The sequence below is a fragment of the Epinephelus lanceolatus genome, chromosome 5 (assembly GCF_041903045.1).
Source record: "Epinephelus lanceolatus isolate andai-2023 chromosome 5, ASM4190304v1, whole genome shotgun sequence".
NCBI classification, from domain to species: Eukaryota; Metazoa; Chordata; class Actinopteri; order Perciformes; family Serranidae; genus Epinephelus; species Epinephelus lanceolatus.
In genome coordinates, this window is record NC_135738.1 from 34,649,809 (window position 1) to 34,671,336 (window position 21,528).

Consider the following 21,528-nt stretch of genomic DNA (forward strand, 5'->3'; position numbering starts at 1 on the left):
TAAATTTGGGCAGGTACAAGATTATTTCTATCGCATGATGGCACAACATTTAAAATGAATGAAACAACAAAGTTGTATCCAATAGTTGCTAAGATGTTTCAGTTTGGACCAAGTAGGCTAGTGGACCAATGTTGCCATCCCTAGAGCCACGTTGCTAGCATACTGAAAGATACCTTCATAATACAATATATTGTTCTTGATTAAACTAGTGGTTACCAGCATTTTTTTGGTCCAGTCTGGGCCAATTTTCCAATGGGGTTTTTATAGCAGGACATGTACTTGTAACAGAGTAAGATCTGAATAGCTTACTTCCAGTGTCCAGTGACAGTGAACATGGAGAGAGGAAGGTGGCATGGTGGATTAAAGGAAGACAAACAGTGGAAAACAAGATAAAGAAAAAAGAGAAGGAGGAGGACTGAGTTAATGATGGATAGAGGAGAGGAGAGGAGAGGAGAGCAGAGGAGAAGGGGATGTATGGCATGATGCCTTGGAGTGATTACCCAGGATCCAAGAGTGCCCTCATTAACTGACTGATGGGTAAACAGGAAGTGGCACATTTAGTGTAATGGTAGTACTGAAACAATGAGAGAATACGCTGCTGTTTATGGGGATCCAAGCAAACAACCCGTACTAGCATCAGTTATAATAAACTGTACATACAGACATATGTTTGACAGACAGACAGGTAGGTCTGTGGCTAATAAGAAAGCCACAGACAAGTGGAAAAACATTCAGCAGGTCAGACAGGTGGATAGATCTCACCACATCCAGTGAGGCCTGGTGGTGTGTTTGAGAATGGGCACTACAGACCAGTTTATGGTACTGATGAGGCAGGAGGAAGCAGGCAGATCCCATTATGAGCTCAGCAGGGGATAAGCTGGGAGAACAGGTCCATGACACAGACCCTTGGCCCCTGGCTGGACTATGGCAGCACCATAGTGGCCTCAATCCTAATTGAACATCTGGCTACAGCACAAAGGACAATTTGGGCAAAGGAAGTGGGAGAGGAAGCGAGTGAAGCTCAAGGTTTGCAGACTGAACAATGGTCTCTAACTCTGGGGAAACATTGCAGGAACACACTTTATTTTTGGTTAAATGTTTAATTTATCGTAAAGGAGATTGAAAATATGGTGTCTGGGTTTGAAATAAAGAAAGAAAAATAGAGAGTAGATGAAAGAGAAAGATGCAGAGGCAAAGCTGTAGTGGATGATCTGTGATGGAAGCTAATCCTGATTACCTCTGACATGAAGACATGCAGGGAGGTGCAGACACACACACACAAACACACACACACACACACACACACACACACACACACACACACAACAACCTGTTTAGAGTACTCAGATCTTCTACTTAAGGAAAGGTATTGATACCATAATGTCAGAGTACTCTATTACAAGGAAAAGTCCTGCATAAAAACACAGTACAGACCAATGATTAGAAAGTAAGCATAACATTCTTATTATGCAAATTTGGCCACTTTGAGGGAGTTATATTGTTATGTAACTTTTATTAGAAGACTAGTTGTTGAGGTGGTTTTGATGACAAGTCTTAAAGCAATACTTAACCCCTAAATGACCACCTGTATATCAATTACTACCTCCATGTTAAGTTAAATTAGTGAGGAAAACTTTGTTTTCTCACATGCCTCCACAATGAACGAAGAATTCAAAAAGGGAGAAATTCTTGATGAATTTAAGTAAATGGAGGCTGCATTCAACATGAATTTTTTTTTTATCAAAACATCTGTTTTCAAACTCTCACACAACTTGTGCAGTATAATGCCTGCAGGCACGCTATTCGTCTGTGCATGACACTGTTTATGACCAAAGTGTTTTAAATTGTACAGTGTAAGTGAAAATTCATGTGTTGGGCAGTACTAAACATACGACTGGATGAATGAGATCTGATCAGAGGTTTTTATTTTAATATAGTTTTGCAGATCTAAATTGTGAACCCCCATGGCTTTAATTCATCAAAAAAAATCTCAGTTTTTGGACTATTCATTTAAGTTTTCTTAACATATTTGATGTAACACGAGGGGAGTAATTAACATACAAATAGGGACGTGATATATTCCTTCAATCTGCAAAGTAACAAGTCACTACAGCTGTAAGTAAATGTAGCGGGAACAGCATTTCTCTGTGAAATATATGAACTGTATGAACAAAAGAATTAAAATTAAACTGCACCAATGTCATTGAGTAAATGTACCTTTCAGTACTGCAACTGTGATGTGATTTTGTATGTGCTTTGACTTTAGTTTATCATCACTGTCTGTGTGTGTATGTTGCACTGAAAGTTGTGAACATTATAGTTTTAGTTTTCAACATTTCAGAGGCAAGGGTTCCCTCTTGTGGCCAAAAGTAGAATGACCTCCTTGGACCTGATATTTGCATTGTTATTTGTATGATTACAATAACACAAAGCCAAAAACTGCAGCAAAGACGACCCGTGTTGCTTTTACCTGTGAATTTTATTGTGAAACCTTTAACGTACTCTACACATGAGTGCACAGGCCTTACAGAACATGCCCTGCATGCATCAACATCATCGTAATAATCTACTGCTGTTCTTACAGAAAACCTGAACAGGAACAAAATTTACAAAACTACAAATGAGAATAAGTAGAGTAAAAAAGGAAAAAAGATGTTTTAAAAAACTTTCCCTCATGCTATTTATAGTAAAAAAAAAATGCCCCCCAGTATTCACAGAAAAAAGGCACAATGAAAACAGAATAAAGGCACAAACCTAAAGCAAAGGGTAATGATTGTAGCATGTGAGTAGTGGCTTTACACAGAGACAAGCAAGGTAAAGACAGACAGACAAATAGTGGGAGGCTCAGTGGACACTTTCTGCAGATGTTTCTGTGCATTAAGTACTTTTTAAATGCTTGAGCTCACTTTCCAGAAGAGTGGAGCAGAAAATTAATACATCTGGGAGCACAGAAGAGGGGTAAGGCACAGCAATGAAACAGAAAAAAGACAGAAAAAAAGAAGAAGAAAAGACTGAAAATTGAAAAAACAAAAGGAAAAGTGGAGAGGAAGACAGGCGAGGAAGGGAGGAGGGGTCGCAGAGGAAGTCATCTCCAGCTCATGACAACAAGCAGAGCAAAAACAAGAAGACTTGAAAAGGAGGAGTGGACTTTAGTGTCCCAATCTAGGTCAGGAGGCACAACGCCAGCGCTGCCCCTCCCCGAGATCCTTCCTCTCTCTTTCTCTCGCTCCTCCTTTCCCAGAGAAAAGTGGAAAGGGAATTCTGGCAGAGCTCTCCCTCTCCCCTCCTCAATCCATGCCTCCCCCACTTTCTTTCTTTCTTTCTTTCCCTCGTCATCTCATTCTCTCTTATTTCCCCCTTACTCCCCAGTACTATTTTTTTATGCCTCTTTCTTTTTGCATTTTCCCCAACTCCCCCCTCTCCCCCTCTCCTCATGCCTGACACTACTAAATCAGCAGCATGTGGGCTTAATGGAAACCAGACCCTGACCCATTCCTCTCTAGCCTGCAGACTTCTCCCTTGTATACTTAATTAGCTTCAACTCTATTTAGCTTTAGCATGAAAAAAAAGAGAAGAGGAGATACAAAAAGACAGATACTGCTGCTATGGTTTTACTCTTCACAGGTCGAGCTGAGATGGACAGTTTGTAAAATACCACAACACTTTTCAATTCTTCTCGTTAAGTGTGAATAAATCCCCACCCTCTTGTATTTCATCCAAGCCCTGGCACCGTTCGTATATCAATATGTCTCCACTGGGATTGTGTTTTTAGTGGTGTAGTCTGAACAGTTATCGTGGCTGTGGTGGGAGGAGGGGAGGCTGGAGCCCTTGTGTCTGTATGCAAAAACTCTATGTGCCTTTGTTTGGGTAAGTGGTCTCTATGCATTGATGTGTGTGTGTGTGTGTGTGTGTGTGTGTGTGTGTGTGTGTGTGTGCATATGTGGACATGCATGCACAGATTGAGTGCAGTTAGGGATTTTTTTTTGGAGATCATGTGACGGTGCATGTGTGTGTGTGTGTGTGTGTGTGTAGGGCAGACATAATGGGCTCAGTGGGAGACGAGCGGTCATGGACGCACACAGCTGTCTGACATTCCTGCGCTGGTCGGAGGATGAACTTCTTTTGCTGCTGCTCTGTGTGTGTGTGTGTGTGTGTGTGTGTGTGTGTGTTTCATAAGCACTAACACACACACATATTTGCAGCGAAGCAACCTCAGCAAAAACAAAGACGACAATAAACAGAATCAAAAGTGCAAATTATCAGTTCTAAACATAGAAAAACGTCAAGGTTGGTTGAAGCACCGTAGTCAAGCATAATAGACTTGTCCATATTAATGCGTGTATTTGTTTAAGTTGTTTCTATAGCTACAAGCACTCATGTTTGTGTTTATGTACAGTGTGTCTGCTTCTATATAAATGTATGTGCATTATCGACTTTGTCTGCATTTATACTACAAATAAATCATCGGTCCCCCCTCTGTACAATTAGAATGGATAGAAACGGACATTCCTAGTGTGTCGTGTCTTTTCCAGGACACGTGTAGATGCTGACACATCATTTTTTAAATGCTGTGATAGTATAAAGGTGATTATGTTAAGGAACAGGGGTCTTCTTTTAACGCTATGATGGAATAAATGTGATTAGTGTAAGAATCAGAGGTATTTTTCTAGACATTTAGAAGGCACAAAGGGAGGCACAGGAGAAAAACTTCAAGGCCAGTAGAGGGGAAAGTACACTGTAGCTCCACAGGCACAGTCTTTACCACTTGTGCATTATTTCACAAGCAATAAAAGTCCTCACAATGAACGGGGCCCAAAACGGTGACTCATCCTCAGCTTTCTTAGACTTTAGTACTGTGTCAAAGCTTCTTCCCGCTGCACCATAAGTACAAATTTCGACACCAACAACTGTCCCAGACAAATGATGAATACCCGCTCTATCTCTTCTAATTCTGTGCCTCACACCCAGTCCTGCAACGAACGTTTGCAGTGCACCAAGGCCCTCGGTGGCTCTTTGTTCTGTAGAGTCCTGAGGATGGCGTAGATTAGGATGAGGATGCACAGGATGAGGACCAGAGGAACAATCACCATCACCAGGGTCATGACCTTTGATTCATTGTCAGCCACCGTCACAACCACGTTCACCTCTTTGTCCTCCTCCTCCGTGCCATCAGGCTTAGAGGTTTGGTCTTCCTCTGCATTCGTGTCTTTGTCCCGGCCCCTGTCCGGCTCTTTGTGCTCATCTTTGCCTCGGTCTGAAGGGTTGATTGGTTTCTCTCTTGGTCCCTGCTCAGTGTCTGTGTCAGGCTTTGGGTGACGGGCTTCCATACAGCCCATGAAGTCCCTCAGGATAGAGCGAGGGTAGCCTTTCTCTGCTTCTGTTTTGCGGTTGTCAAACCTCCAGTAATTGGTGCCTTTGTAGAAATAGGTGTAAGCTGCATGAGAGGAAAATAAAAGATATTTAAGTCAGCCAACTCATATGCAATGGATTTGTATGTTAATATATTTATGTACAGTGTTGATATTTGGGGTCTAACCTCTGACCTTGTCATTGTCCACAAGCTCGGAGCAGCAGGAGGTGGGGAGTGACAATAATAATTAAATAGGGGCGGGACTACAGGACAGATATCAGTGAGAGAACTATGCCACGTGAGTGTAGCGGCAGAAGTTGCCTGTACCAGCCCAAAGGCTTTATTTAATTATTTCTAATGTGAGTAAAAATCTTTTTTTTTTTGCTTTTGATCCTGTTCTGGTTGTATTTCAACTTTTTGGGAATTGCACGTATACACTTTTCCACTGAGATTTAGATGACACGTTTGGACAAAGAATGGCTACCCCCTTGTTCTAGGGGTGTAAATCACAAGTTTCATAAAGGTGATTCTTTCGATTCTTTGGACAACAATTTGATATTTGCTGATCCCAAAGTCTGCCACAATGCGATTTTGATTCAATTTAGGGCTCTGCGATTGATATGAAAGGATATCAGTAATCCTCATTTTCTTTTTCTTAGCTGCTTGCCATTGTCTGCCTGGCAATATGCTGCTAGCAGCTGTATTAATGTTTAGAGAGGAGGTGTGCTTGAACAGAAATGGTGACACAGATGTGCTATAGGAATTTCAAAATAAAGGTGCATAATAAGGTCCAGTGTGTCAAATTTAAGGGCATCTATTGGCAAAAGAATATGAAAATTGTGCTTTCATTACTCATGGGCTGTGTCCGCCAAAGACTTTTTTTCCCAGCTGAATGCCAGGCGCTCCTCAGGAAATGCCCAGCTGGGAGCATTTGAGAACACTTTGGAGGCACAGCTTTTTTCAGCCGTGACGCTTTAGTTGTGTCCGCCGTGATACCGAATATCCCCGGATGTAAACATGTTGCATTGCATAAATACACTGACCTCAGAAAAAACCTGCTTCGGTGGACATGGGTTCACCAGTGACTTTGGGTCCTCTTCCACAGAGGCTGCCACCTTATTCTACAGTAGGCAAGAACAGACAAACCAAGCAATCGCTCTAGAGTCCATTTGTGTATTCGCGTCAGCCGCTGTTGTTCTCCTGCACACTTGGCAAGTTTTAGTTCTGCAACCTCACTGCTAGATGCCACTAAATCCTACACACTGGACCTTTAAAGATAACAATATGATCAGTGATTTCACTTTGCATCAATATTAGATCACTGGATAATTTAATCAATATATTGATCCAGTTCGCTGTATCGTTACATCCCTATCTGTTTCCAGTCTGTATGCTAAGCTAAGCTAAGCTAATTGTCTCCTGGCTGTAGCTTTGTATTTACTGCACAGACATGAGAGTGATATCAATCTTCTCATTTAACTCTCTGCAAGAAAGTCAAACAGTGTATTTCCCCAGATGTCAAACTGTTTGGAGAAGTAATGTTTGATTAAATGCCTAAACACAGCAAAGACTGTATTGCCATGAAAATGTAGGGTTGACTTTTGGTGCTTTCACAAAACATACATATTTATATAGTAACAAAATGAGATTTTTGATAATCAATGATCAGTAATGTGGACATAATGACTAAGTGGGTAAGTGCAAATAATAGAACAGCTAGAACAATCTGGTAAGTTCAGAAAATGACATCACTTCTACAGCAATGCAGCCTTTAAAACCAGGAAAAGACAGCACTTGATGATATCCAAAATCTAAGACGATATCTAGTCTCCTATCACAATATCAATATAGTATTAATACAGTGCCCAGCCATACATCAGTCACTTTGATTAACTTTGTTTGAGGAAAATAAAATTCAAGGATCGATGCAGATATTAATGGAAGCAAAGTTTGAAACTGAGCCCATAAAAGTGACAGACTTCAGACCTCACTTCATTTGTAAAGGCTGTCTCATTTACTTCGCCATTTCTCTCGACAAGGTAAATCTAAGTTCAGTGTTTGTGCAAACAAAAAGCAGACTCAGGCATGTTTCTTCAGGGACCAGTTTAGCATTTGCACTCCCCCAACATTCCCCCACATTTTTGCACCACATGGGCTTCTGCAGAGCCAGGGCTGATTCTGATAAGTATACCACTAGACTATATATAAAATGTGTTAATATGTGTTTCATACATGCATTAAGATTTGGCAATTCGATGCAAAAAAAAACAAAAAAAAAACTACATACAATTTCTGGGTGTAAATGTAGCTCTGTAGTGCAAACCAGGCTTGTGCAGAGACATAAGCGCAGTTTGGGTGGAGATGAGATCTGACTGTTACAGAGTGCATTTAGAGCAGCTCTGCCACAAATCTAATTTCCAAAGGAAGGACAGGCCAACCCTCAAAACCAGAGCTCTCATTCCTCCTTTCACTTCCTCTCATCCCCTCACCCTTCTCTCTGCTCTACTTGCTCCAGCCTAACTGGTCTCAAATGTAATTTTTTCCCTCTCTGTCCTCTACACACCCAATTTCACCCCTCTAACCTTTCATACTTTCTCTCCCTCCACCTCTCCTCACTCATGCTGTTCCCCTGCTTTCAACACTGTATGTGCAGCTTTTGGTGTCTGCTGTGACTCTCATAGCACAGAAGCTGCTCCCTTCCTCCAAATAAATTTGCTTTATTGAAAGTCATTATTTACCGCCGTCATCGCTGAGGAAGGCTCCCTTAGGTGAGTTAGGGATGTTGCCCCATCTGCTGTTTGGCTTGGGGAAGTCGCGATCTGTAGACCGGGTCTCCTCATTGTATCGCCAGTATCTGCACACAGACAATAAATATGTATTAAGGCACGTAGAGATTCACACAAAATACAGTGTCTGTTTTAGATATGGATGGTAATATTATTTTTGGCTGGACCACAGAGGTGAGGCCAGCCCCATAAATGTGAATGTCTGTCCAGAACAGAAGAGGGGAGAAGAGGGTTGTGTTAAATCAAGACACAAGCGGTTTGATCAGTGGGTGCAGCTCCAGAGAAAGCAGGTCCCTTCTGTGTACCGTTCTTCATTTTAACATGTATTTACATGAGTTTTTGGCTGCACCGCAACAACAGGAACAGCTCATGCCTACTCTGCAGAGAGAAAGTCAGAATGAATGTGCTAAAACGTTGTTGCATGTATCTGTGTCTATCTGATACTGTACCTGTCCCCACTGAAGAAGTATGTGTATCCATTGGGCTCCCACCAGATCGCTGTGTCAATCTTGTGTGCAGGAACTCCTCGTCCGTACTCATGTAAGGGTTGCGGGTATCCTGGCAGCACGTCAGCCTCCCTGAAGACCCAGTATCTATCATCTGCAGGGGGCAAAAGCATAGTTTTTTAACAGTTTATATCTGGCTAAGAGAGAGGAGAGTGTGAGAGAGATAACGAGGGAGAGAAGAAAAGCAGGGAGAAAAAGCGATGGCCAGAACATGTGGCATATGCCATGGGGTTTACTCACTCCAGAAGAAAAGTAGAAGGGACAAGCAACGTAGAAATGGTAGGCATAACACTTATTTTCCAAGGTTCCCTCATGTGAGAGCCAATTTCTCCTCTAACCTTAACCTTTGGACACACTTTTCAACCACTTTCCACCTCCACTGCCAGGGCACTGCTGAATTGCAACATACTGTACTGAACTTTAACAGCAAAGTTTGTGCACAGGGGCTTCTACTAATTGGTGCACACTTACTTTGAAATGCTGTTTTAAACGTTTTGTTATGATGTTATGTCTAGTACAGTATTTTGGATCCATTTGGGCAACATTTCTGCAGGTTTTGATGCAGGAAATGTGTTCCTCAAAATCAACTTGTGGAGCTTTTCAACCTCTCAAGAACATGACCAGAAAAGACAACAGATGTTAATGAGTGTAAATTGAGTCATGTCAGTTTTCTTTATATAGTCTACAATCTCAAATTTGCCTCAAGGGGCTTTACAATCCGTGCAGCATCCTCTATCCTACCATGCACCATTCAGATACGAAAAAACTCAAACCCTTTAAAGGCCTAGTTTGTAGGATTTAGTGGCATTCAGCAGTGATGTTGCAGAACTGAAACTTCTCCCATTTGCAAAGTGTGTAGGAGAACTATGGTGGCAGATGCGAAAACACAAGCCACTGCTTGGTTTGTCTATTCTGGGTTACTGTAGAACAACATGATGGACTCCATGGAGGAGGACTCACCCCGTAGCTCATTCTATGGTATTAAAAACACAAGAATTCTTAGTTTCAGGTGATTATAAACAAATAAAAACATAGTTCTGGATATCATATATGATTTTTTCCAATAGATACCCCAAAAACCTACAGACTAGACCTTTAACTGAGAGTAAAAAACAAACTGATCAAACTCTCAGACAATCCTGAAAATGCATGACAAAAACTTACTGTAAAAGTGAAAGCTCTGCAGCTGTTCACATCTGAAGCAGTGCACTGCAGAGAAGGCTGATGCAATCCTCCACCTCTCTCATGAGGCCTATTGGAGCTCAGCTGGGGCGAGAGTGTCATACTGGGCAAGCAACAGCCGCCACGATGCACAGGCCTCATTCAAGACAGCCAATGAGCTCAGCGACACACACTAATACACACACGAACTCTGTGATGCAGTTACACACACATGCAAAGACACACAGGCTCAATAGTCTCCACCTGCCGCCATATTGTCACAATGTTTAAACAGTGAATCATTATTTTCCTGTTCACATAACTTCCAGTGTTATATTTCCGTGCGTGAATGTGCCAGATACTGCGAGTTATAGCTGTGTTGAATTATTACCATATCCTCATAAATCACATTGTGTGAGGAAAAGAAATTGCTGAGTTTGCGCTGTTTCCTTTCAGTCTGACTGGTTCAAATCAAAGCGCAGATTTGTGTTTCACTCCCAATTTTATATTTATGGAACACACTCTTTAACAGCTCCACGCTGGCTTCAGCTTTGCTCAGGGGGGAAAATAGCTGAGAAAAACTGCGGAAACTAACCAGCCGCTTGCTGTGCCCTTAAGCAAGGCACTAAACCATAAAATAAACCTCTGCGTGATCTTCCAAGAAGGGTTTGACGTAACACAACACAGTCTGCTCAGCATGTGGCCGCTGTGTTATCGAAGTGACAGCTTTTATTAGTAATAAAAAGCTTTGGCATACCTTTAAAGAAGACAAACTTGCCATCGTGGCGCTCATAGGCTGCGTCGATGTCGCTAGGCAGGCCGATCCAGAAGACGGATATCGGCATGGGGTAGTTATCTAAGACACGGTTCCTTCTCACACGCCAGAACCAGCGGCCCTGCACAGGGAAGTAAAACAATGATGTTTATCTTTCATCAAGATTATTTATTATTCAGTTCCCCTTGCATGACCTGAATGTTGTTTGGACTCTAAGCGGGGTCATGTTAGTTCACAGATTTATACATGTCCTTTTATGGAGGTCAGGGGTTGTAAAAACACCAACAGCATGTGGAAAATTATTGCTGTCTGATCTGAAGCAACCCATTTAATTGTACAATGCACAAATATGATCAATAATTCTTTACGTCTCACCTTGAAAACAAACATCTCCCCCCTCAGCATGGTCACCGTGTCAAAGTCCCCATCACAGATATTGGGGGGCTGGTTGCCTGGCACCTTTGGGGGTCGGGGAGGAGCAGGGGGCCGAGTAGGTGGGGGAGGAGGGGGGGCATCCTTTCTAACGTGCGGGGTGACAGGTTCTGGCTCAGGCTGGTAGACGGTGGTAGTGGTGGTGGTGGGGAGGACAGGAGGTGAGGTAGGCGTGGGGCTTGTCTCTGGCTGGGCTGGGGGTTGTGGGCTGCTGCCGGTCGGGTTGGGTGATTCAGGTGGGGGGTCGGTGGGAGAAGTGGTGGGTTCATCTTCGGGTGGGGAGATGGGGGAGTCATCATCGGGCTCGTCGTCAGGGGCAGGAGGAGAAGTGGGTGGAGCATTAGTGGGGAGAGGGGGACCTGCGAATGAAAGATGGAGAGCTTGGGCTCAGAACGAGAAAGAGAAACTTATACAGTTTAGATGGTTTGTTTTTCCTCTCGTATTTTTATGGAAAATGCAAAAACAACTTCCATCTGAAATGAAATAAATTCTTCCAGCCCGTCTGTGTGGCATGAGACATCAATCATTTCTTTTAGACTCTCCTCCCTTTCCCTTGTGTCCTCTCTATCTCTCCCTCACACAAGGAAAACCTAATTTTCCGTTATGTGCAGCAACCATAAGGCCACTTGACTGACTGCAACTGTGCTGCTGCTCTTTGGAAAATTCAACCCTGCTGGTTGCTAAGAGAAGAAAACACACAGATACAGCCAGTTATGTAATGAGTACGGACAGCTGATGGGCTTGAAGACGTATTATGTTACGCTGAGCCAAAAATACAGCTTGGAATATATGAGGGTTGATGTGACTCAGCTATCAGTATGTGGAGAAATTCAGTATTTGCAGCATTTTAACCTGCAGTACAGTCGACTGATACTGGATGTAAACAAGTCTCTTTTTCCAGCGTTTTAACGCAGCATTAAAGGCAATACAACAGTCTGTAAATTATGCGTAGCTATGCGTATGCATAGGGTTTTTTCTCAGCACTGGCGTCTTTTTTCAAATATTCCCATTAAGGAGTGAGTGTATACAGCTGCCTAGAGAAAAAGTGCTGCACCTACTTTTTTCAGAGCGCCTTTATTATGCGGCCGCTCTGAGCACTTGAAGTTGAAAATCACTTGACGCCGGTGACATCACTGCTGCTTTAGCTAGGCTACTGTCTACTGTCACTACGAAGACAGAAAAGCTCATGTTTTGGGAGCAGATCGGTTTGCGGACACTAGATGTTGCTGGTGAGTGTTGTGCTTTTTATCACCATTCTCTTTGTGGGCTAGAAGCCTCTGTTAATGTAGCATCTCGTTAGCTACTTGGCTAATGTTGGTGTCATGATATTGTTGTCACAGAACCAAAACCAATGTGCAGCACATCATTATTTTTTTTTTTTCAACTGAGTTCAGTGTCTTATGTGTGTTCTCAAATCTTTGTTTGATTCTGTGTCTTATTTTCCTCTCACACATAATGGACTCTCCCTTGGTATACAGTATACTGTGTTTTAGAGCCATGGAAAGCTCACTGCCTGATGAAAGACCTATTAGTTGGCTACTTTCATCACAGGACAAAAAACAACTCTTACCAGCTGCCCAGAGTGGAGCTGTGTCCATGAAGGAAACCACCTTCATGGACACAGGCAGTTCTGTTTATGTTACAAAAATACTGTCCTATCTTAACTTTTTTGGCCATTGGGAGCAGCAGAGCAAGCAGTAAAGACAAAATCAACATATCATTACCTTATAAAGTATTTTTGGCAAACATATTAGCAAAAGGTTGGCTTTGGCTGCTTGGTGCTGGGCAGGTAGTGTACAGTGGATTGTTAAAGCATGTGAGCTGAAAACAGCTGCCTGTTATGGCCAAAAAAGACACCGATGAGAATGAACCGAAAGAAGAAAGCTGCAGGCCGTAAAATCAAAACAACGTGCTGAAAGAGGCTAAAATGCTGCAAGGAGCTGGGGTGAAATCCGAGTTGGCAATGTTATTTTATCCATTGTTGATATAAAAACATTGATTAGTGCAGCTTTAAAGTAAATGAGGAAATAAGATTTAACTATATCTATAAATCATTTTAAACCTTCCCTTATGTTAGATGCTTCATGCTACACACAGACTTACACCTAGGGCTGCGCAATATGAGGAAAATATGTGATAACATTGTTGAATATCACAAAAACAATACGACTTGCAATGAATAAACAAGTCATAAAGTTTGCCCAGGCATACACAGTACCTGTGCTTGTGCCACGTCGTCTCTCCTGTATCCAAAATATTGCCAGATGGAGGACGGGGTATTTATTTAGGCATTCACACTTTTGTTTGCACCCATCTTGCCACACTTTCCTCCTGTAGTAAGGCAGCACTAGTCTGATAAACCTCATTCACATGTGTGTAGATTCTGTCCAATGACACGTTGCCTAATGGCAGGGGCTCTTTCTGATTGGCGTGAAAGTTAACAGCACGGCGCATATCAGACAAAACAGCACATACAGATAGAATGTAATTTAAGATGTTGTTACTGGTATATTCAAAGTGCAATATCCCAGTCTTTCACGATGTGTTGACATCACGATGACAATAAAAAAACAATATATTGTGCAGCCCTGGTTACAACAGAATTGGTGTATAGTAAGTAAGTATTTGGTAACACTTATAAGACTCGAAGTCTCTCACTGAAATAGTTAAGCTTTAAGTCAACAGATGAGTAGCTGGTGAGGAAAAACTGACCTGGGAGGCAAAGCTACCGGTCTCTCACATAAAAACCTCTACAAAAGAACCCAAATGTTTATTCCGAGCAACAAAGTTTATGCTGTGTAAGTCTCTATTTAAACCCTTCAGATCCTTTTTTCAGATGCAATCAGAGCCTTTCTCTAGCACAGTCCTTCAGATCTGTGTGATAAAGTGAACTACTGTATAATTTCAGGCAAACATTTACCTTATAGTATTTACAGCAGCAGGATCCAGTTTGCCAAAGCTCTAGTTTACTCTGGTGAAAATGTTCAGTGTAGGCGTATCAATAGGCCAGAACTGTGTGGGTATGGAAAGACTGGGGGTTTTCAGGGCAAACTAAAACCATAGACAGCATTCTCAAACTGAATTAGATTTTTTATCTGTTATGTGATACCAGACACCAGGACAAAACAAACAAAAGAAAGAACATGAACCTTGCGGAAAATACTTAAAATACTTATTTTTGTCTGCAGAAATGATAAATCAGTCATTCAGTGTAAACAATGTCTGTTATGAATCTATGTCGGCAGTTTAAGAGGAGACAAATGAGTGTTTGGGCCTGTAATTACAGCTCTTATAACAGGGCTGCAGCAGAAGCACACCAACACATATTGTACATGCAGTACACACTAATACACACACTTTCTCTAGCCAACATGCAAATACACACGCACACACACACACACACACACACACACACACACACACACGCATGCGCACAAACACAAAGATGTCATCTGTCAGTAAATAACAATGCCATCCATTCATGCAGGGAAAGCCTGAGAACATCATAACGGCATGCATGATATGCTGTTTGGAGCGAGGTTTGGCTGTGTGTGTGTGTGTGTGTGTGTGTGTGTGTGTGTGTGTGTGTGTCTGTGTGTGTGTGTGTGCGCACAAAGCTTCTTTGCAAGGCTTCTTGTCTTCTTTTGACGATTATCCAGATGTGATACGAGTGCAATAAAACCTCAAATTACAGCTGACCGTCTGCACTTCAACCTCACAGTGATTTCAGAGCCACAGCAGTCTGAGACTGCAGTCAAAACATAAAAAACATTCACAGTTTTGTTCTGAGTGTCCCTGCAAGGGCTGGAAGATGATAAAAATCCAGTTTTGTTGACAAGGGTGATAGCATTTTAGTTGTGGATACATTTTAGATATGTCATGGCCAGGACATATCTTATTTTCTGTTTACATATACAGTGTTTATAGTGTTGAATGTTCATATCAAATGTGGTCAAAGTTTCAAATAATGAGGTAAACATATGTAAAAGTGACCCATGTGAGCTCAAACTTCAGGCTTCAGCCCATTCTGAATACTCTGTTTCCCAGGTTTTATTCTAATTCTGAGACAAGCTGACGTCAGCATGCAACAGATTTCTTTTTTATGGTCATCTGCTCCAGGCACGCTACTGCAAGCGTGTACATTACATACCATACACTGCTACATGTAGCTACACGCTAACGTCATGGAAACGTGTAATCTTGGCTCCCGATGATCGCTGTAGGATCGTATTCCTGCTATCATATGTTATGTCTATTCTCTGTAATGGTAATTTCCGACAGAGACTCTGAAATGCACAAGAAACACAGACCAATCAGAGCAGACCAGGCTTTATCTGGAGCAGGTCTTAAAGAGACAGGCACTAAAGCGTCTCAGACAGAGATTGAATACAGGTGTTCCAGCACAGACTGTATGACCATTTAAGTATGTCAACGTGTTCTGGTAGAAACCCAAAAGCCAAGTATGAACCCGAAAATGAGCACAATAGGTCCCCTTTAAATAAATATTGTTGAAAGCATAAATAAACACAGTGATGTCAATAGGTGTATCATTACAAGGGTGTGCTTCTTACCATATATGTACTGTATTCCTTTGATGTCATCCTCATGTAACGTGAAATTGTGTGTGTGAATCCACTGGTAGAAAGGCGCCATTATGGCACTGGGGTTATCTGAGTGCTCCATACCCAAAGCATGACCAAGCTCATGGACTGCAACCAGGAAGAGGTCTATACCTGCAAGACAGACAATGACACTTTTAGCATGTACACACATATATATATATATATATATATATATATATTTGTCAAGCGTTGTGATTTCTAAAAAAAATGTCAATTGGAAAAAAAGCACACTGCAAACAGAGTTGTGCTGTGTTCGACATGCTGAAAAACGCAGTTACCCATCTATTGCAGCAAACCAGAGGTGGTGCTGATTGAAAACCAAGACTCTTTCAACTGTGGCTTCTGTGCAATGATCAGCAACAGTGGCTGGTACTTCTCATCAAGACAAAGTTCTTTTGAAAAACTAGTCCCTAAACTCAGACAAACATTACAAGTGATCACACAGGACCACCCACTGATACTCACTAGATTAAACAGAACATACAGTAAATATCATAGATGAATCAAAGAGGCACTTTGTTGTACAACGAGGAACGTTTCTGAATCAAACAAGAAGAGCTGTTTCACCATTTTGCAAATCACGACATGAGGAATACATTTAAATTAAATTAGGCTAATACATTATTTAACAAGCTAATCAGCTGACTAGATTTTATTTGTACGGCATCACAGCAAGCTGACAAAGAAATCTTATTTTTTGTCATCAACATATACCCAGTGAACCTTTCAGACTGCAGCCCAGTTGACCAGGAAAGGGAGGACTACGGATGATCGCAGCGAATGATTAGAGAAACTCAAATCTCATTACAAGAAAATCACAGGTTCATTTCCCACAAGAAGAAGAAGAAGAAGAAGAAGAATCAACTCACTAACCTTCAGGGTTTTGGTTGTCCAGTGTCCAAGGCTCATCAGCATCAAAGTGTGTATCCCCACCTATCCCTGGTCCGGGATAGTAGGCGTGAGCCAGTGACCCTCCCTCGCCATCAAACAACGACATGTCACCGTGGAAACCAGAGGCAAACAACAACAGGATGTCAGCGAGCTCTGCCTGGCTGCTGTTGGTGCTGATGTTGTTTTCAGCAGGTAACTCCTCAAAGGTGAGCGGCGTGACCTGTTGCCACGTGTTAAAGGCCTTACGGATAGCATTGTATGTCTGCTCTTTGCCCAGTGAAGAGGGGATGTGTTGGTTCATTATACTGGAATATAAAAAAGAAAAAGCATGTTAGAGTTGGTATTTTAAACATTCTGCTCTTTTGTTGTCTTACTTGTACATCTCAGTGCTATAAACCTGTAAGTGATGTGATCTTTGCCCCAGTGCTGTCCAGTGAGAGCGTAGCGTTTCTTCCTTGCTCCTTCATCCAACTCATCCGCTTTTCTGTCTGGAAGGCCGCAGCGAGGCCGACGCATGGCCCTACACACACACACACACACACACACACACACACACACACAAACTACATTACGAAAAAAGTACTACAAAATGCAGCTTGCACAGGTAATATAATGAGTGTTTTCTCAAGGCCATCAGCTCAGCCTTTATACTGTATGCTTTGGCTTTTATGAATGGTAATTCCTAATCTCTTTTCCAGACTCCTCACAAAGCTGAAAGGATTTTTTCAGCCAGGACTTTAGTGCAACATCTCTGAAAACTGAAGATGTGAAAAGGCCAAAACCACAAGACGAAAATCCATTTGTCATGTTGAAGGAATAGTTTGACATTTTAATACAGTTATTCAATTTCTGTCAAGAGTTAGATGAGAAGATTCATGAAATAACTGTAGGCCTACTGCAAATATGAAGCTTATAGCTTAGCATAGCTTAGCTATATAGCTTAGCTTAGCACAAAAACTGGAAACAAGAGGAAACAGCTAGCCTCGCTCAGTCCTAAGGTAACAAAATCTGCAAATGCGTCTTTTTTATGCTTCAGTTTTTGTGTGGAATAAACAAACAAGACATTACATGTTAATTAGTGATGTGTTTGTTGATATTGTTACCTTTGCACTGAGCTAAGCTAGCTGCTTCTCCTATCTTTATGCAAGGCTAAGCTAACCTGCTTCTGCTGTTAGCTTTATAGTTAGCCTATAGACATGGCAGTGGTATCAATCTCAGCAAGAAGGCGTATTTCCCAAACTGTCAAACTCTTCCTTAAAGACCTTGTTATTTTTCCATAAAGCTCACAGTCACTGTACACTGAGAACAAAGGTCTAATAAAGGGACTCAAGGTCACAGCTGAATGTGAGGATATGACACAATAGACTGACTAGCCTCATTAATCACAGTGTGATATAAGCCAAATTAAACTTTAACCCAAACCTTATGGGCATAAAAAGTCAAGCTGGCAGTGTTTCAGCAGCCCCTGGTGATGCAGACACATTAATGTGACAATGTTATGATGTGATGGGGAAAAGCCAGTGCTCTTAAACAAATTGCTTCAGGATGCTTGGTTGCTGAGTTGAGGTTTGTTGCTCAGAGATCTCAGATGACAAACTGAAATCTGTGGCCATGTATCGTTCCATCTATACCATACAAAACATAAATAATGAGAAACTTAATTTTTTTAAAATGCAAATAAATGCCACATAAATTCCTACATCCCGCAAGATCACTGGGTTCACTTTGTGGTCACTGCACAGAAATGGTAAGTTATGTCACATGTTATTGAGACAAACATCCTGTAAGGTTAGAAGCACTGATACAGAACAATGTGGAGCTTACACAACAGTAGCAGGATCCATCTCTCCGGTCACCTCGAGGCCATAGAAGCGCTGCATGTCGCTGATTGCTTTGGACAGGATCTGAGCCGACTGCATGGTGGACATCTGACTGCTTGCCTGTGACAGGTAGCCAAACTTACGAAGCCATGCCTGTGAGGAGAACGTCAGTTTTGCTGAATCAGTCTTGGTAAAAGTTGCTGAACACTTGTGTCCGTTTCTGATGCATGGTGTTCATGTGTATGACAGCTACAACTGTAACGCTAATCCACTGTCTAATGACTGAAGAGAGCATCCGAGGAGTTAAAAGAAAAGAGAAAGTAGAGATAGAAACCAGATGGCTTCCATTAACATTACGACATTCCTGGTCTCTCATTCCTGCGCCCTCTCCTCACTGACAGCCAAGATGAGGAGAGGCAAACAGAGGAAGAACTGGAAACAGGAAAACTAAAGGACATTAATTTAACTGCATGTCACTACTTTAGCACACAAAACAAACAAAAAACTCTGCATGTGTGCACTTCAAATGATGGTAGAATGCTGACAGAGCTGAATTTCCCCTCTTTGTTTCATGTTTGCTGACAGTGAAATTGAGCGTGTAGAGCCACGTAGCCGGGCAAACAGCATGAAGGCTCCTGGGGGGGGGGCCTCTGTCAAGTTTGGAGTTCTACCCTTTTAGAAGCCTCGGCAGCAGAGATAAAAAACAACTCCACAGGCCCTCTCACACAGCTGGATCATGGGACTCATACCTTCATGCCTTTACAGGATGAACACAGGCCAGGGGCAAAACACACACACATGAAACACACAAAGACATCATGCATGCACACAGTCAGGGGCTGAACACACACTCAGACAGAGAAAATCCTCAGAAAAATTTCTGCATAGCATGACAAGTCCCAACATTAGTGAGCTTTTTCACATGAGTGCCTGGGGAACATGAAAGAAGAGAAGCAAAACCACTGTAAGTCATACCTGAAATCATATATATATGATATTCTGATGTCTATATAAACCACAACACAGGCTTTTTACACATATAAATCAAAACCTTTTTTCTTTACTTCTTTATAAACAGGTTGCTCACTGATGGTAGCCTCCCTATTAGACATCTATAATCAGGGTATGGACACTAAATAACAAACTATACTGCCACTGTAAACAAATATAAAGACACTTTCAAATGTTTATTAATGCATTCATCAACAACTTCAACTTCCATCCATCTGTAACTGATGTACAAACACATAGTGAATATTTGATAGCACAGTTTCCAATTAAATTTTATGATATCCACATAAACCAATCATTACAATGGGTTTTAAAGCAGTTATTAACTGCTTACACATACACAAATAATAACAGTGTTCAAAAACATGTTAAAAACTCATGAGGGCATCATGAACTCAAAGTCCACTTACTAGCTTTCTTCAGAACTGTCATTATCTGTTTATGGAAGTTTCATAAGACAAGTAACATTCGACAAATACATTAAAAACACTTACACTGTCCTTTTAAATGTACGACTATGTTATAGTGTTATAAACAGTTAATATTCTCATTACAAAGTCTGCTAATAAATGCTAAATGCTTTCATGTGGATTCTGTTGAATTTAACAGGATATGATCGTCACGATATGATTCAATAACAAGAGTCAATAATGCTGGATTATTTTTAACCTTAAAATGAACTCTACCTTGTAACACAACACACACACTTGTGGCACATGGTCAAAAGGTCAGGTGACATCCCTGCAGTTCAACAGCACACCTGATGCTTTGACATTTTACCAAAACAAACATGAAGATTTGAACTTATAACCTTTTTATAGAGAGCTAAATTTCCACAAGCTGCAAACAGGATTTCCTTTAAGACACTTATTATGATAACTGTTATTTCATAAACTATTTATAAATAACAAAAATTGAATACTGTGACTTTTTACATGTAAAATGAGGTCTGTCCCCTGACCCACAGATGTTACTGTACCTCAGCATTGACGCCTTCTTCCTCTGGGACATCTGTGGCCGTGCTGCACAGGATCAGGGACAATAAGGACGATAATGTGATAATGATCTGAGTCCACGGTTGTTTGGATGCCATCTTCATCATCTTCATGGAAGATGCGGTGACAGAATACAGCCAAACAACTTTCCTCCGGCCGGCAGGGATACAGGACAAAGTGCTGTCGGTCTTATTCTCTTCTGAGCTCCGCAACAAAGTCAGCTATCTGCTCATTTTTGGAATTGCAACATGCCACCAACTATGTTGCGCAAATAAAGGTGCATTTACAAACCGTCGGAAAAAACCCCACTTGAATCAAGATGGTATTAATCCAATCCCGGTTGCAGGCAGTCCGATATGTCCCGGCCCAGCAGCCTCATGGCTCATACAGCAGCTCCTTTCATGCATGCAGCTCACACTGTAGCCAGCGGGCATATAAACTAGACCTTGCCCCCTTCCGACGTCCACAATGGCTGATGAGCAGCAGGGAGCTACAAAGAAGAAGTCCTGCAAAAAGTCTCCTTCCACTTAGTGCAAACACAGCTCACTAGTAAGCACACAAAAATGTCTCTTCTTAAATTAAAAAGTTTCTGAACTTGCTGCGTAAAATTGCGCACGACTAAAAATCTTCAGACAACCAAGTACCAGGGTTTTAAATTTCAGCTGCGCTGTGTGTCCCCAACAAACCTCTCCGACATTAACTCCGATTTAATCTGAAGGGAAACGCGTTGTGTACATATTTGAGAGCACCATCAAACAGCTGTCTATAAAAGATTTCTAATGATTTCATGAGAAGAGAGGGCCCTCCTCCCTCCTCACACACACACCTGCAGCACAGGGTCAGTGCGCCACCTGCTGGTCTTATAGGACACTTCAGTCACACAGGAGCTGCTGCTGTTTATGGATTAAGAAGCACGTTTCTTTTAATGTGTGAAAGCATTTCATTTGATCCAGCATCCTCGCCGGTGCTTTTTAAATGCTACACATGAACTCAGGCAACACTAACTTTGTGTTAAAGCTTGTACTTACATTTAATAGTTGGCATACATTATACAAGACAACACAACTGTCATATTGCCTTGTTGTAGCAGATGATAGCTCAGTTTAATTCAGTACAGGACAGTGAGTCAGCATGCACAATACCAAAGTACTTAAGTTACACCTGTGATTTTCCTGCTAT

At 41.7% G+C, this 21,528-nt stretch overlaps 1 protein-coding gene across 1 annotated transcript; it reads right to left on the reverse strand.

Moving 5' to 3' along the window:
- Positions 1-2,460: 2,460 nt before the first annotated feature.
- mmp15a (matrix metallopeptidase 15a) lies at positions 2,461-21,128 on the reverse strand. The gene is made up of 10 exons (XM_033635254.2): positions 20,334-21,128; positions 18,348-18,496; positions 16,921-17,043; positions 16,506-16,828; positions 15,582-15,743; positions 10,954-11,369; positions 10,561-10,699; positions 8,586-8,736; positions 8,089-8,204; positions 2,461-5,434 (listed from the first exon to the last, which is right to left on the reverse strand). Exons 1-10 carry the CDS (start codon positions 20,460-20,462, stop codon positions 4,959-4,961), a joined length of 2,184 nt encoding a protein of 727 aa, XP_033491145.1. The 5' UTR covers positions 20,463-21,128; the 3' UTR covers positions 2,461-4,958.
- Positions 21,129-21,528: the final 400 nt, after the last annotated feature.

Coding starts and splice junctions, on each gene's coding strand:
- mmp15a (XM_033635254.2), bottom strand. CDS start 20,462: ATGAAGATGATGAAGATGGCATCCAAACAACCGTGGACTCAGATCATT. Junction 15,744..16,505: donor GGACAACCAAAACCCTGAAG/GTTAGTGAGTTG, acceptor TCTGTCTTGCAG/GTATAGACCTCTTCCTGGTT. Junction 8,737..10,560: donor CAAGTTTGTCTTCTTTAAAG/GTATGCCAAAGC, acceptor TGCCCCCTGCAG/ATGATAGATACTGGGTCTTC.